This window comes from Narcine bancroftii, chromosome 11, assembly GCF_036971445.1.
Source record: "Narcine bancroftii isolate sNarBan1 chromosome 11, sNarBan1.hap1, whole genome shotgun sequence".
In the NCBI taxonomy this organism is placed as follows: domain Eukaryota; kingdom Metazoa; phylum Chordata; class Chondrichthyes; order Torpediniformes; family Narcinidae; genus Narcine; species Narcine bancroftii.
Window position 1 is genome coordinate 16,424,052 of NC_091479.1, and position 17,255 is coordinate 16,441,306.

General features: G+C 44.8%; 1 protein-coding gene across 1 annotated transcript in view; it reads left to right on the forward strand.

Moving 5' to 3' along the window:
* LOC138745188 (uncharacterized) overlaps window positions 1-17,255 on the forward strand; it is a 41,924-nt gene that overhangs the window by 24,138 nt on the left and 531 nt on the right. The window contains exons 8-14 of the mRNA XM_069902246.1: window positions 747-871; window positions 2,907-2,968; window positions 7,634-7,788; window positions 10,847-10,994; window positions 15,208-15,317; window positions 16,036-16,211; window positions 16,583-16,767. Coding sequence (XP_069758347.1) covers window positions 747-871; window positions 2,907-2,968; window positions 7,634-7,788; window positions 10,847-10,994; window positions 15,208-15,317; window positions 16,036-16,211; window positions 16,583-16,767 — 961 coding nt within the window. The remainder of the gene's footprint in view (window positions 1-746; window positions 872-2,906; window positions 2,969-7,633; window positions 7,789-10,846; window positions 10,995-15,207; window positions 15,318-16,035; window positions 16,212-16,582; window positions 16,768-17,255) is intronic.

Consider the following 17,255-nt stretch of genomic DNA (forward strand, 5'->3'; position numbering starts at 1 on the left):
AAAAAACTCAAGTAAATGTATTTCCCGGTAGCTTGAGACTTGCTTTTACAACGCCCAACCAATGCACCTGCATTGAAAATAAACAGTTTAAAAGACACAAAAAAAAACCCAGAATTACTATACTGTGCTTACATTGAACAAACTTCATTGGCATGAATATACAAACCTTAAAAGAATTCTACTTTTTAATCCGTCACATTCTTTGAAAACATTTAACCATCACTGCATCTGCAGGTTCCTCCCCCTCCACGGAGCCATCCAAAGACCAACAATAACGTTAGATAATTTCACCCCCCCCTCAAAGAAAACCCACCAAAGATGACTCTTATAAGGTGACAGTAAGAATCATAACAGCGTCAGCCAGCTCTTTCATTGATGCCATTGCTGTTTCGCACAACTTCATTTAAACAGCTGCAAAGCCCGACTAAGACCACATTTACCAAAGGTTTGTGTGTTCCTTCAGAGACCATTTACTTTTGCAATTTTAAACTTGGGCATTTTTTTTAAAAAAAACTCATTTTATTCTGGTTTAATTTTTTAGATTTATTTTTCTCTTATTATTGCTCAAGGCTGCCGGTTGTTTGAATTCCAGATACAGGGGTTTTACTGTATAGAATAGGAATGTTTCGGAACGACATTATTTGTAACACTACACAACACTGTCATCCAAAGATCGAATGCAATGGTACCGTGGATGGAAAATTTGTATTTTAAACAGAGCGCCCTCTTTTTTTTTCCCCCTTCAGGTTTTGGTGAGAACTTGGGGGTCCTTCCAGTCTCTTTTACAATCAAGAACAGAGTGTACAACGTGATGCTCAAAGACTCACGATCTGCATATTTTTGCAGCCTAGGCAAAGCTGTGTCTGAAGCGGTAAGTTCCAACAAAATGCAATAGCTCCGTCTCGTCGCACAGTCTCGAACATTGTAGGTTCTTTGCCAGGATTTTGACGTGGATAGACGTTTTGTTCTTTAGCTGCATCTGTTGGCCCTTATTGAACAGGGTATTTTGCAGCCTCTCCATTTTTGTGAGAGCTAAAAGGACTGGTTTTAATTGTAGTTTCCAAAGGGTGCATGGTTTAAATGAGTAACACGCTTGCCTGTGGACGGTGCAATTTAACTGCATTGCGATTTTAATCTTGGAATCTCACTTTTCCAGGAAGTACTGAACTGTCAAGTTCTCCTACCTAAAGTGAGCGGCAATCAATTCAGATTTCAAATTTATTGTCAGAGTATATTTTAAAAAAAACCTCGCAGGCAGAGTAGAACGTTAATGGCAGGATTCTTAGTGTGGACGTGGGCTCCCAAGTCCATGGGTCCCTTGAGGTTTCCACACAAGTTAATAGGACAATTAAGAAGGCTCAAGGTGTGCTGGCTTTCATTCGTCGTGGATTTGAGTTCAAGAACTGCGAAGTAATGTTCCATCATTCTCTGGTTACACAACACCGAGAGAAAGGGTTACACAACTTGTGACCTTCATGATGCTTTCAAAGAGTAAGGGCCAGACGAAATAAGCATCAAAATGGTCACAATCCAAATATGGGCCAGTCAAAAGTGACCATTACCGTGGCCACAGTATCACTGCTCTCTCTTGACAAAGAGAAGCAGCAGAAGTGATTATCTTTCCCAAAGCCATTTTAGTTTTTTCTTCAGATAAGTCTGGTTGATAATACTAAAGGTTGCTTTTTGCAGTGTCTTAATTATGACTTTGTCAATAGTGTTTTTTAGTTTAAATTTCCCCAAAACATATTGTATAGCAGATGGCCTACTGTTTGACCTGCTGAGTTTCTCCAGCATTAGTTTTTTAACTTAACCACAGTGTCAACAGAATCCTGTATTTTACCTCTGTTTGAATTGGTGTCTCTTTGGGTAAACATTAATTGTTTCAGTATTTCAATTGAATAATAACACTGGGTTTTATGGCTTTGGACATGGGTGGCTTTGTGTCTCTTTTTAAAAAAAATTGTTATCTGTGTGTCTTATCCTGGTCCAACCCCCCAAAGTAACTTTAAAAAAAACATGTAAAAGTTAGTAACACAACTCTATCTACATGTAATGCCACTTTCAGGGAATCATGTATCTGTATATTGTTAGGTCTGCTTTGTTCATGAATGAGTGAGTCAAACACCCGTCTGAGTCGAAATCAAGGTTCTTTGTTCTTTATTGCCTGATTGTAACACTTGCAGTGTTAGTTGGAGAAGGCGCATTCTGCCGTTATCAGCAAGTGGTGTTTTTTATATGCCTTAGGATACGTACTTAGTAAATTATCATACCATGTCCAATGAATAAACTGTTGCTGTCCCTCTCTGCTAGCCTCCTGCACATCAATTTGTCATCCCCACTCTTATCTTGAGAGTACAAGGTCACAACTGCATCTTGTTACGGCCCAGCACTGGGTGACTCCCTCTACATTCCCAGCTCATGATGTTTTTACCTAACAATATCCAGATCCCTCTGTTCTACCTCACTGCCCTATAATTGACCATGTATGTCCTTTCTTGGTTTGTCCTTCTAAGATGCAATACCTCACACTCGTCTGCATTGAATTCCATCTGCCATTTTTTTAGCCTTTTTATACGGTTTGAGACCTTGTAGAATGTTCCTGGCCTCTAATGGAGGCAAACATCAAGGATGTAGTTGGGGGTGCAGCTGAGACCAGGGACAAGGTGGCTGCATGTAGCAACTGGTACCTGTACACACCACCGCTGTAGAAATTTGCCAGGGTTTCTGGAGTCACACCGAACCTCCGCAAACTCCTGAGGAAGTAGAGGCGCTGGCATGCTTCACAATGGGTCCAGGGAAGATCTTCTGAAATGGTGACTCCCAAGAACCTATCTTGTGGGGACCAAGTTTAAAAAGGGTAGTAAAAGCAAACACCTGCAGGTTATCATGTATTAAATGATTTTCAGTTGCAGGTAATTCTGAAGCCAAAATACAGCCACTTTGTACAAGCGGTGATAAAGCAGTTTGGGTAAGTTTAAGGTTCTCTTTTCACTGAAACTGTCCCATAGTTTCTTGGGTTTAAAAAGTATGAACTCAAAACAGTCACTATGGTGAACTGATTTCTGAGATTGTAAATCTGTTTGAAATGTCAAAATTCAAGCATTTTTATAAACTGTGCCTCTTGGAGGGGAATTGTAATTTGTTTCGCTTGCCTAAAGTGGAGCAGGACGTTCGATCACCCAAGTAGAGCTACAAGGAAGTGCTAAGAATTTTAGACCCAATGGAGATGATTTGAGTGGGAAAACGTTCTGAAATGGTATTTAACGCCGCTCTTGCTCTGTGGAAGTTCCAGTTTGGCTTACATTGGGCTTACTGAGGTGCAGAGAGAAGTTGGGTTTGCATGCAAGGCCACCCAATCGGATCCAGCTTCACGGTCACTGTGCCAAGCCAATGGAATGCATTTAGCGTCCAACCAGACGTACATGAGAGTGGCGCTTGTTTACAAGCAACTGTGAATAAAAGCAAGCAAACAAGTATGAAAGCATTGACAGTACAATATGGGTGCAACCCTGCTCGGCGCTGGGATGCAGGGTCACAGCCTCGGGAGAGAAGCTCTTCCTCAGCTTGCTGGTGCAGGAGCGGAGTGCCCCCAGCGCCCACCCGATGGAAGGAAGAGTTTAAAATCCCCCATTAGCTGGGGTGAGGTGCATCCTTGATGATGCCTTTCGCTTAGTTAACCCTTCGAACAGCAACATTTATTTAAAAAACACGCCATGATCATGAAGTATTTCTTGCCAAAATGTATATGGAGCACTTGGCAGCCAGTAGTTTGACTGGCATTGATACAAAGACCCTTCAGCCCAGTATGTTGATGCTTCTCATTGAACCCAATTGTTTGCCCACATTAGATTGTCTCGATGCTGTTTAAATGTTCTGCCACCATCTCGTTCTTTCCATTCCTCCAAACTTGATCCCTTTCCGATTCTCCTGTAAACATTTCTCCTTAAGTTCATGTCTTCTTTGGCTCGTTTAGTTCAGATTTGTCATCGGAGTACATACACGACAGCACCCACAACCCTGGGATTCTTTTTTTCCCCCTGCGGGCGTGGTAGAATGACCACTTATTGGTAGTGCAAACAAAAACTGTACTCCGAACTTCAATACAGAAGAAAATAAATCAATGAAGTGCAAAAGTCAGTCCTTAAAATGAGTCTTGAGTTTGTTGTTGAGGAGTCTGGCGGTGGAGGGGTAGTGGCTGTTCCCGAACTCGGCGGTGCGAGTCTTGTGGCACCGACGCCTCTTTCCTGATGGCAGCAGCGAGAACAGAGAGTGCACTGGGTGGTGTGGATCCCTGATGATTGGGAAAATAGGAAAAGCATTTTATTACCTACCATATCTGTAGTCCTTGTAATTTTAAGTCCCTCCTCGCTGCCGTCTTCTGAAAATTAACTCAGCCTAACTAGGCTTGTAACTAATTCTCCAGTCCAAGCAATGTGCTGGTGAATCCCTGTGCACCCTCCAGCTTTTTTTTTATTTTTTTAAATTTTTTATTTTTCACACCATAAATCACATTAGCCATGATATACACTATTTCTTTTTCACACATATACAGTGACTTTTTCTCCCCCCCCTCCTCCCAAGCCACCCCCCCACCCCCCCCCCTCTCATCAATTTTAGGTATACAATCTAGGTTACATTAAACCAGTCAGACAATGTTGTCATTCAACAAAAATACACCAGAAATTCTACAGAGTCCATTCTTTTCTTTCCTTCTCCTTCCATCAACTTAGGTAATGTTTGTCCCCGGTAGGTTTTCGCTATTGTATTTAATGTAAGGCTCCTATACTTGTTCGAATATTTCAATATTATTTCTTAACCAATATGTTATTTTTTCTAATGGAATACATTTATTCATTTAAATTTAGTAGTTTCTTCCTTTTAATTTGGTTATGTATTCCATTAATATTTAAAGTCATATAGTTCAGCGTAGCCCTTTTATATTTTGTTTATCTTCTCTTTCCGTTTTTCCATCATTACCTTTCCTCCTTTTCCATTTCTGTTTTCTTATTTTCAACTCTTTATAAGACAACATTCCTACACCATCCAACATTTTCCTTATTCTCCTATTTCTATCTTATTTATCCCCAATCTCCCCTTCCCCTCCTGAGTTGTCCTTTATCCCTTGTCGGACAACCACATCTCCCCTCTCCATTTGGATTTGCGAATCCACTCGCAAGCGTCAACTGATTTTGCAGTGACCGCTATTTCCCCCCACCCCGCCCCCCCCAGAAAAGATTTCACTTTTCATATGTCACAAAGGTCACTCTTTTAATTCCCTCCTTATTCTCTCTATTCCATTACCTTCCCTTATTAATTCTTGTCTATACTATCTATATTTTCCTCTAAGTACAGATACATTCATGTATGCTCATTGTCTCTATTCACTCTTATACCTCTTTACCCGCATACATATCAATCGTGATCATTTTTACTCTCATTACCCGTCTTCCTCCCTCAGTCTATTTTTGTAATTGTTCTGCAAATTTTCGTACTTCTTCTGGATCCGAGAATAGTCTGTTTTGTTGTCCTGGAATAAATATTTTCAATACCGCTGGATGCTTTAGTATAAATTTATATCCTTTCTTCCATAAAATCGCTTTTGCTGTATTGAACTCTTTTCTCTTCTTTAGGAGTTCAAAACTTATATCTGGATAAATGAAGATTTTTTGCCCTTTATACTCCAGTGGTTTGTTGCTCTCTCTTACTTTTTCCATTGTCTTCTCCAGTACCTTTTCTCTTGTAGTATATCTTAGGAATTTTACTACAATAGATCTTGGTTTTTGTTGTGGTTGTGGTTTAGAGGCCAATACTCTATGTGCCCTTTCTATTTCCATTTCTTGCTGTAGTTCTGGACATCCTAGGGTCTTAGGGATCCACTCTTTTATAAACTCCCTCATATTCTTGCCTTCTTCATCTTCCTTAAGGCCCACTATCTTTATGTTATTTCTTCTGTTATAATTTTCCATTGTATCTATTTTTTGAGCTAGTAGTTCTTGTGTCTCTTTAGTTTTTTTATTAGATTCCTCCAATTTCTTTTTTAAGTCTTCTACCTCCATTTCTGCTGCTACTGCCCGCTCTTCCATCTTGTCCATTTTCTTTCCCATTTCTGTTAAGGTCATCTCCATTTTATTTATTTTCTTTTCTGTGTTGTTTATTCTTTTTCTTAAATCCTTAAATTCCTGTGTTTGCCATTCTTTAAATGACTCCATGTATTCTTTAATAAGAGAAAGTATATCCTTTACCTTGCCTTTCTTTTCTTCTATTTCCCTGTACTCTTCCTCTTCCTCTTCTTCTTCCTCTGGGTTGGCCATCTGTTGTTTCTTTGGTGCCCTTTCCTCCTCTTCTTTCTTGTTTCCATTGTCTTCTGTGGTCTCTTCTTGCTGCAGGTGTTCTGCAGCTGTCGTTGCCGGCTGTGGAGATCGACTCCCCAGCTGGTCCCCCCTCCCGTCGGTGTGTTTTTTTTCATTCGCATCGCGCATGCGCGAAGTTTCGCGCATGCGCGGTTGCGCACTTTTACTCGGCTCTGCGAGCCATTTTTGTAGTCCATTATTTACCGACCTGAGGGAGCGGGTTTCTCTCTCCGCAGCGGGCCTCTTCGGACAGGTAAGGCCTTCACCTTTTTCCTCCTTTGTCTTCTCTTCCTCTCTTCTTACCGTTGCTTTCGATTTTTCTTTTTTTGTTGCCATCTTCTTTCCACCTTTATACTCACTTTTCTGTAACTTTTATTTCTGTGCCTTTGTGTTTTCCTTTGTTTTTCCCGACTTTTCTGGAGAGGGCTGGAGTTCACCGTCCGGCCACTACTCCATCACGTGACTCCTCCTTGCTGTCTGCACCCTCCAGCTTGAGGCCTTTTTATAATGGTTGGGGGAGGGGTGGGGATAAATCGAAAGCTCTGAGGGCAGATTCGGGAGGCTGACTCCGATCTACCTAGGGGAGTAGAGACAGAGGCAGACCTCCTCCCTCAAGGCAATACTGCCGAGAGGCGCTGCGACGGGGCGGGACGTCATCAGCCCGCGACCTGGGGGGTGGGGTTTTCTAAAAATCGCATATGCCGTAATGTAGCTAATTTTGTTGCGCAGGGAGATCTGCCTGAGTTCTTGAACAGGTCTCCGCTAGCGCTCTTGCCATTTTGGGCGTAGGCCGCTTTCCCTCCACGGTGACGGACACCACTCGTCCCGCCTCCCTCAGCTCTGGAGGACGGCTCCAGACGCTACTCGGTGAGAAAGCAATGCAGGCCTTCTCCATTAAAAAGGCAAGTTCATCGAGCCACCTTCAAGGTGGTGTTACATCATTAAAAAGACCTATAATTGCCTTAAATCTTCCTATGTGTGGGAAATGGAAAGAAACATAGAATCAGAATTTATTGTCCTGATCCTGTCAGGAAATTTATTGATTTGTAACAGCATCACATTCATTAAACTACCTTACAAAATAAATAAGAATAAAAAATGTCTATGGCGGTGTTTGTGGTTCATGGTTCATTCAAGAATCTGTGGGGGGGGGGAAGGGAAAGTTTCAGCCGAACGATCCTTCGGCAGAACTTTGTTAAACGAGGTGGTGGGACAAGAGGGGAGGTCAAGGTGAATGGTTCTGATGTCATTTGTAACCTAATCGTCCCTTCTAACACGAAAAGGCATGGGTCTGTGGTCTTAACGAGTTGCCTGGTGTTCCGAAATGCCCCGCCAGACAGCCACGAGGTGTTGGACGTGCTCTTCAACTTGGTTAACGAGGATGGTTTTCTGTCGGGGACGGATTTTAAAGTGGATGCCTACTCTTTCACCATTGGAGGTAAGAGTATCTAAAGTATTACTTTGTCTAACTTTAAGATTTGATTATTTGAACAGGGAGATCCGGCTTTAAAAATACTGTACAGAAATTTGATTTTATGAAACTTGTGTTCGCTATTTGAATGGTTTTTTTGTTTTTACGAAAATACCCTTCAATAGTAATATCACTGTGTATGGTTTGAATACTTTTTTTGTAAAGTGGGGTCTACCTGTATTGGTATCTCAGGGTTGAATGTGATGTCATTTACGGACTCGGACAATAAATCTGGTTGACCTGGTATTTTCCAGCCACCAAAGTCAGACCAAGGAAGGATCACTTGGCCTTCAGTCTGTCAAGGCGGCTTGACAAGTTTTATTTTTAAGAGATAATTGTGTAATTGGTGCCCAAACGTGCCTATGCAATTGCGAAATGGTCCTGATCACCAGACGATCGACTCGTCCAAACCCAGCAGATCCATAAACTTGTATCTGTGCGGCTTTTAAGGAAATTCCCTGAGGTACTCGAAGGGAGAGCGGAGAAATGCAAATCGAGTGCCGGGTATCGAGATGTTATCTGGACAGTTGCACTGAGGCTTGTCAAAGCTCAAGACTCAGATTACATACGTGACATCTCGTGCAACCCTGATTTTTTTTTTCTCTCCCTTTGCATGGCAGGCAGAATTCCTACGCATCGGCAACTGTAGCCGATCGCATCGGAAGTTGAGGGTGTACAGTCCTTGACCACAAGTCCCTACCTCATTACGTGAATCGATATTTTAAAAAAAACTTTAGCCATATGGTAGCATAATGGGCTCTTCTGCCCCATGAGCTAGTGCCGCCCAGTTAACCTTCAACCCCTGTACGCTTTTGAAAGGAGGGACCCGGAGGAAACTCATGCAGACATGGGGGGGGGGGGGGGGGAAAGAGTACAAAATCTTCACCCTTTTTCTTTATCTTATAAATTTTGAGAATAAAATAGAATAAGAACCTATGCTACTTTTTTTAAAGTAGAAAACAAACACTATAAACTACTGATCTACTTATCAAACCCCAACCAATAGAGGCTACTGGTTTAACATGAACACCCCACTACTGATCATTAACAAAAAGGAACCAATGGGGTCATAAACCAGAAAATAATTAATCACAAATTTTGAAAATAATTAATAATGGAACCCCACAAATAAACAAAGATTAATTTCAGTCATGAAGCATCTAATTTGTTTTCCAAAGTCAGACTTGCCATCATATTGGACACCCATGGAGTGGGAGTGACAGCATCTTCCCATCTCATCTTGTGATAAGGGAGGTGAGGGCAACAACATGGGGTTGTGAAGTCGTCAGTATGAAACCCATTGGCCCACTTATTCCAAAGGGAGCAAGAAAAGTATTTGGAGTCAAATGTTCAGAGCTAAAGACCAGGTACAAAATACCGCTTCCCAAAACTTGGCAAGGACATAACCAGGAAAGTGTACCACCACATTTAGAAGAGAGATTGAGTCAATTGGACTTTGGAATAGTGGGCCCGGTGTACAACCTTAAACCGTATCAAAGAGTGTCGAGCACAAAGAGAGGATGAATGCACTCGCTTCAAAATAGAATTCAACATAGCCTCAGGAAATGGTGAACTCTTTGCAGACAGCGTCGGACTCTAACCCGGGTCGCAGGTGTTGTAATGGTGTTGCGCTGTCCCATCAGGTTGCTCTCCAAAATGCAGGCAATTTGGTGGCAAGCCAAGTGAAGGGAGGAAAGTTTAGGGAGCCATTGAGTTGTGGGTGCCTTGCCAGGGATGGAGGCTGGAACATTAGGGGCAAGATAGGAAAAGTTTGGTCTTTTTTGGTTGGAATATGTAGATTGGCAAAAGTTTGAGGGCCAAAGGGCTGTAATGTTCTATGTAAAGGATTGGCTGGGGGTTCTTTGAGATGCCAGAGCATTGGGCAGAAATCCATGCGGTAAAGGGGAGAATGTGCAAACTGTACGTTAGAGGTCAGGCCGGAAACTGGGTGATTGGAGTTGCGAGGCAGCAGATCAAACTCTGCTTTCCAAACAAAGGCATGCTGAGCTTTTGGGCAAAGTTGTTGGGTTTAAGAGAATGTTCACCTTGAGTGATACACCTGGAGGAACCCAGGTCTAAAGACATGTAGGGCTAATCAGGTTTGTCAGGAGATGACTTGATTGCACAAGTACAACATGACGAAACAGTGTTCTCTGGTCCTCGGTGCAAAACACACAGACACACAGCCAGGCATAACACTGACAGGCAAACAATACACATGCACGTGCATGCAAATAAATATTGTTTCATTAATATGAGAATCTCAGAGGGTCAGTGTGAGCTGTTCCTTTGGACGTTCAGCGCTCTCACTGCCCGTGGGAGGAAGCTGTTCCTCAGCCTGGAGGTGCTGGCTCTGATCCTCCTGGATCTCTTTCCCCGACGGGAGCAGCTGAAAGACGATGTGGGCCAGGTGGAAGGGAGGGTCCTCAATGATTTTGCGCACCCTCTTCAGACGATGATCCTGGACAATGCCCAACGTGGGGGCTGGGGAGGGAGACTCCCTTGATCTTCTCTGCCACTCTGGTAGTCCTGTGGATTGACCTCCCATCCATTTCTCTGCAGCAACCGTGGCAGGTGGCCAGGATGTGCTCAATAGCCCTCCTGTAGAAGGCATGAGATGTTGTGTGTCCACAATAGGTCACTTGTTAAGTGCACTCCATTGAGCCACTTTTTAAAAAAAAAAGTGGAATGGTGATGCAAAATAGAAATGTTATTTATAAAATGCACTATTTAATGGCAACTAAATTACCCCTAGCATGTCGGTAAGTGGGTGAAGAAGTTGAGAATAAAATGAGCTGGGGATTGATTTTTGGCCCGAAAGTTTGTCTCGAGTCGAGGCCTTGTCAAGTATCTTGACACAGAGCATTTCTCATTGAAATGCATGAGTTGCAAAAAAACAGGTCTTTTATCATCCCTTTTCCTCCCTCCCTCCTCCCCGTGGCCTTGTTTTGTTAATTAACAAGGGCTGGCAGCTGACAATGCCACATGATAATTGTGGGCTATTTTGGCTGGCTGGTCTCAACAGTTGGGAGTTGCTGGTCTCTGCCTTCCCAAGTGGCAGCTTTGGCAGTTGAGCGGAGCCGTTTCAGAGAACGACTTCTGCAGTCGCTGGGTGAAAGGAAGATGTGGAGTTCCTTGATTGGATGGCTGCTTGAACAACAATATGCGGACTTGTGAGAAGCTGTTGTTTTTACTTGCTGACGTGTTCTGAATTTTAAAATAAAACTAATTAACCAAACTGCAATCTGTACTCTTGTAAATTCAGTTCCTTGCTTGCACACATGAATGTGCTTCTAGATCTTATTCGGGGTTGGTGCCAGAATGAATGTTAGGGGGTGGGGGGGGGGGTTGCTAGCCAGGACCTAATGTCCGCTACCGACGCTTGACCTGCTAGTGATGCAGCCGGGGGCAGGCGCGAGGCGCTAGTGACTGAGGGGGTGGGTGGGGGTGGGACTGGCAGCCAGTTATAGCCGCGACTGGGGAGGGCACAGTCGTTGAAAGTGGGCATGCAGGGGCAGCAGGTGGTGAGGAAGGCGAAGGCAAATCCTAGGATTTGAGTCCAGGAGTACAGAGATCCTGCTACAGCTGGACAGGGCCTTGGTGAGACCACACCTGGAGTGCTGCATTCAGTTTTGGTCTCCTTATCTGAGGAAGGTTCATTAGACTGATACCAGGGATGGAAGGACTTGCATATGAAGAAAGGTTGGATAGACTAGGCTTGTATTCTCTGGAATTTAGAAGATTGAGGGGGGAATCTTGTATAAAATTCTTAAGGGTTTAGACAGACTGGACGCAGGTAGGTTGTTTCCAATGCTAGGAAAAACCAGAACCAAGGGTCACAGTTTAAGGATAAGGGGGAAGTTTTTTTAGGACTGAGATGAGGAAACATTTCTTCCCTCGGAGGGTGGTGAATCTGTGGAATTCTTCGCCACAGGAAGTAGTTGAGGCCGGTTCCTTGTCAATATTTAAGAGTAGGCTAGATTTGGCCCTTGTGGCTAGGGGGATCGGGTGAATGGGGAGAAGGCAGGAACCAGGTTCTGATCAGCCATGGTCATACTAAATGGTGGTCAAATGGCCTTTATGTTTCACCTCGTTGAGGTGAAAGGGTCAAATGGCCTTTATATTTCACCTCGTTGGGGGGGGGGGGGGGGCGTGGACCCTGATCTCATTCTTGTGCTGTCTGTATTCACTCAAACCCTAAAGTCCAGGTGACCATGACAAATGTGCTCTTTTCTCCCATCTACATCATCTCTAGGACCGTTAATGACATTCCTCTGAGATTCCTGGGGCATGTGGCTTGATTTCAAGAGCCTCCACAGCCAATTTTTGCCCCATCTGCACCAGTTCTGGTTTCTTGTTCAATCGATTGCCATTTGATCGTTGCCATTTTAAGATTCTGATCTGCCCTAATCTGTGGCCTGGTGATTCAGATGTGCTTTGGAATGATTGACCAGCAGGTCTGGAGGTTGCTGAATCCCTTCATTGGGTAGATAGATTTCAAACCTGACTGCAGGTTTGAATTGAGATGCCACGAATCCACAGGATTCCAACTGCTCTATAGGAAAAGGCACCCCCTTCCCTCTCCATTCACAGTAGTAATTATATAGTGCATTTAACACCGTGCATTGATCCCAAGCACTGAACATGCAATTAGGAATAAATTGGTTACCATCCAAACGACGACAGGCAGCCAAAATACACCAGTGCGGCTATCCTTTTACGTAAACTATCCAACTTGGAACATTAAACCATTCCTCCCGATTGCAGCAACGAACAGCATCCCAATTTCAAATGGATAAGTGCTATGAACACCAGACTTCAAAAGAACAAGCGGTGAACACCAGCCTGGTTGCATTTCTGTTTGGATGTTACCAAAAGTCCAACCTTGGGGCTGGTCTACTGGCGCCAGCAGGACTTCGATGCTAAAGTCTGCCAGCTTCAAAGGGGAAACGATCGACCAAGTTGGTTTCTTGAGGTGGCAGAGCAGGATTTTGCCTCAAAGGACCCTTCCCTCCACCCCCCCCCCCCGACCTCAGATGATCTCGGGTTGACGTTGACCGCAACCAACACACCCCTGGGCATTTTTGAGGGCACTGCTCGACCGCTCCGGGACACCACCTCTGTCTCCGCCGCGTCGCACCATCGGAGCAGGCACCCCCTGGAAGGCCGAGGCCACGTTACCCCACAGCTCTGCCTCCTCAGTAGGCCTCGCTCTGTGGCGCTGCAAACCTCCCTGCTTCATCTCTGATCTCTGCTCATTGAACTGCAACCAAAGTTGCAGTTCCAGACTCCAGAAAACTCTTGTCGAATCTGGGTTTGTGCACAACGCGTCTAATTGTTGGTTAGAGCAGTCGTGGGATTAAGAACAGCTGCTGCTGTGATTACAGACATGCCACCATCTACCCTCCCTCCTTATCCACCTATTACCTCCTGCCTTTTTATTGTGAAACGTAAGATTGGGGAGCAGAAAGAGGCTGTTCAGCATGGTCTGCCCTGTTCCCACTGCCTGGTCTTCTCCCCATAACCTTTCATATCCTGGCTGGTCAAGAACCTATCAATCTCTGCCATAAGTACATCCAATGACCCAGCCTCCACAACTACCTGGGGCAACAAATTCCACAGATTCACCGCCATCTGGCTGAAGAAATTCCTCGGTTCTATGCTTGGAACCAAGGAATTTAGACATCCATATGGCAGCAGGCCATTGTGCCGTCCAATTTACACCCCATTAACCTACACCCCCTGGTGGGAGGAAACCAGAGCCCCCAGAGAAAACCCACGCAGACACGGGGAGGACATACGCTACAGACAGCGTGGGATTCGAAGCCTGGTCCCGATCGCTGGCGCTGTAAAGACGTGGTGCTAACCGCTACACCAACCGTACCATCCTGTACGCTCCCACTATGGGAAACACCCTTATTACATCTACTTGTCCACGTCTTTCATTGTTTCAGAGATCCACCCTCATTCTCCTAAATTCCAATAAGTGCAGATAAGATTCTGCAGGTAATGCATCAGATTTGGCCCTTGGCGGGATGCTTTGTGGAGAGCGTTTGATCTTAAAATGAATTTGGTCTTGTACAATGTGCAACAGATGTGCCAATGAGCATTCAACTTGGTACAATTCCTGTGACAGCACTGCCTCCTAGTGGATTATGTGAGTGTTGCTATTTCAATGCAGTAAACTGTCTGGATCGAGTCGATGGATCTCAATCTGCTCGAAATGGAGGGAAAGGATGAGAAGCAGGAGGGACTCGACCGTACCCCCGGGTAGAAATGGTCAATCAGTTTGGGGAACCCTTGGAAGGTAAAGGGACCCGACGCGAAAGGGTCCCACTTCTACCCACGAATGCTGCCCAATTTTTTTTTCCCCTGAGGCTGCCCAGCTCCTTGTCAAGACTTGAGTATCGCAAGGCTGTTCTCTCTGCGCCCACCCAGATTTGCTCTAGTGTCCCTGTGTGAGTTGGGTGAGATGTCTTGAGTGTAGGTGAGTGGTATGTGGGAGGGAAATGAGTGGGGTTTGCTCTGAAATGAGACTAATGGGCTCAATCCGGTGGTCAGAAGTAGACAACTCGTATCTGGCAATAAGTTGTTATGGGGATATGGCTTGGTTGTAGAGGTGGCATGGTCAGTGCCACGCTGTGACAGTGCCCGTGATCCGGGATTTGAATCTGGTGCTGTCTGCAAGGGGCTTGTACGTTCTCCCCACGTCTGTGTTGGTTTCCTCTGTTCAAAAAACAAAAGTTGTGGGTGTAATTGGGGCAGCACAGACATGGGGGCCAAAAGGGCCTGTTACCGGGTTACAGGTCTAAATTTAAAAACAATGCAAAAAAAAAAAAAATTACTGGAGAAACTCTGCAGGTCTTGCAGCATCTGTAAGATGGACAACCAACATTTCAGGCCTGAGCCCTTGGTCAATGCATGAGCAGAAGGCAGGCCGCTGCTTGATGGGTGGAATACATGCCAACAGGTGGATATGGGTGGGAGGGAAGAAAAGAGGTGGTGGTAAAGGGGGAGAATAATTCTCTGAATGGATAAAGGTGGAAGGATCTGGAGGAAAGGAGACGTGGAGCGCAAAAGAGTCGGGAGGGGCCTTACGGAAATTGGGCAAGTTGACGTTGATGACCTCTGGCTGGAGACTGGCCAGACGGAGTGTTAGATGTTTGTCCAGTTTGTGGGCGGCCTCACTTTGGCAGTGTATGAGGCCGTGGGCAGGACTTGTCGGTGTGGAGTTGAAATGGTTGCCCACGTTATTGCAGTGGACAGAGCGAAGCAATCTCCCAGTCTGTCCAATGTAGAGAAGGCCACAACAGGAGCACTGGACTGCAGTAGTTGACCCCTGTAGATTCTCAAGTTACCAGCTATATCATAACCCTGTATTTTCAGATGCGAAAATGGACAGACCGCTTCAGCAACGAGGTTTTCCTGTCTTTGGAATTGCACTTATTGTCTTGTGTGGCCTCGGACTCATTGCCCTCCCAATTGTGGCATTTCTGGTGAGTGAACAGCTGTTTAGTTTCCGGTGTCATTTGCCACCATATCATTGCTTTGCTCATTGTTACCAAGTGCTCTCTTAGAAGTAAAGATTTGTTAGCAAATTCTACAATTGCCTTTGGCTTGAGTTGCTTTAATTTCAAACTGTTTTAATCGTACCTCATTGACTCGTTATGTGCAAGGGTTTCAGAACTCCAAAGGAAATGGGCCAATGACCATTTTTTCTCAAGCAAAATATTTCAGTAACAAATGGGTCCAGAGCTTTCCTTCCCACTCGCATCCCACCTTAAGCAATCCTTTACTAATCACAGAGCACAGATGTCCTAGGGATTACTTAAAGTGGGATGTGAATGGAAAGAACAGTTGAAAACCACTGCTTTAACCTTGGTTCAGGCTAATCAGGAACTTATCAATCCTTCCTTTAAATACACCCAATGACCTGGCCTCCACACTGCCTATGGCAGCAAATTGCGTGGTTTTACCACCTTCTGGCTGACGAGATTCCTCCGTTCTAAGTGGACACCCTTCAATCACCTGCCATCATCTTCCACACCGAATATCCAGTCTGTGCATTCTCCAACCAGATGGCATGAACGTGGGCTTTTCCTGTTTCTGATAGCCCCGTTTCTCTTTCCCTGTCCAATCTGTCTCCTTCCCTCCAGCTCCCCATGCCATTCCCCCTCCATTTGGGGAGATAACACCTCCCCTATCACTCCTCAGGCTTTCTCTTCAGCCTTCCCACCTATGACCTCTTGCACCACCCACCATTTTATTCAGGAACCTGCCTGATATTCCGCTTGTACCTTGACGAAGGGCTTGCCCGAAACTTTTATGCAGAGGGGATCTGGACTAGCTTGAAAAATTGGCAGATGGAATTTAAAGCAAACAAGTGTGAGGTGATGCATTTTTTTTAGGACAAACCAAGGTAGGACATGCATGGTAAGGAGTAGGGCACTGAGGAGTGTGGTCTGGGAATACAGATACCCAGCTCCCTGAAAGTGGCGTCACAAGGTAGACAGGGTTATAAAGAGAGCTTTTGGCGTATTGGCCTTCATAAATCAAAGTATTGAGTGTAGTGTGACAGAGTATATAGATTTGTTTCTGGGAGATAAATTAGGAAAGGTTTGTTAGAGTAGGTCAACATGCAAACACTTTAGAACAGATCTTATTTGAAATACTAGAGACATAGTGGCGTCTCACACCTTTTTGCAAGAGCTTTGAAGAGTGCTCGAGAGACATCACTTATGGATTCTTGTTTACCCAAAAGCAACAGATGGAAAAGAATGCTGGCACTGCTATTGTCCGCAGGAGACTTGCTGTTGTAAGAGGGCCATGTGGTTTTGCATGCAGAGAGAGTCAAACAGGCATTCTCTTTCTCAGTGCCAGAGATGAAGATCACTTGACAGTGTTTTGTGTAGCAGAAGTTGCTGGGTTTATGGGTCCTCTGGGATGGTAACAATAGGAGTTGGGACGTTACGGAAAATGACCTTGGCGAGACGAAATTTGGAGAATGTGTGTTGCACCTCACCACAGGAAAGTCGTCAATAAGATTGAAAGATTTTACGAGGATGTTGCAGGGATTCCAGGAACGGAGTTGCAGGGAAGGTGTGAAACAGGTTGGGACTTTATTCCCAGGAGCGTAGAAGAATGATGGGGAGATTTGATTACAACATTGAGGGGTAGAGATACAACAAATGTAGGTTTTTTTGAGGGGTAGGTGAGATGCAAACCAGAGGGCATGGGTTAAGGGTGAAAGGGGATCTTCGCAGAGAAGTGGGAGTCCGGCATGAGCTGCCAGCTGAATGAGGGCTCAGGGTGAGGTGGGAGGAAGATCCAGTCTCCAGGCTGGTGGGGCTTTAACTGGGGGTGGGTGGGGCAGGGGCTTTAGCTGGGGAGCGGGGGCCTTTAGCTGGGGAGCGGGGGGCTTTAGCCGGGGAGCA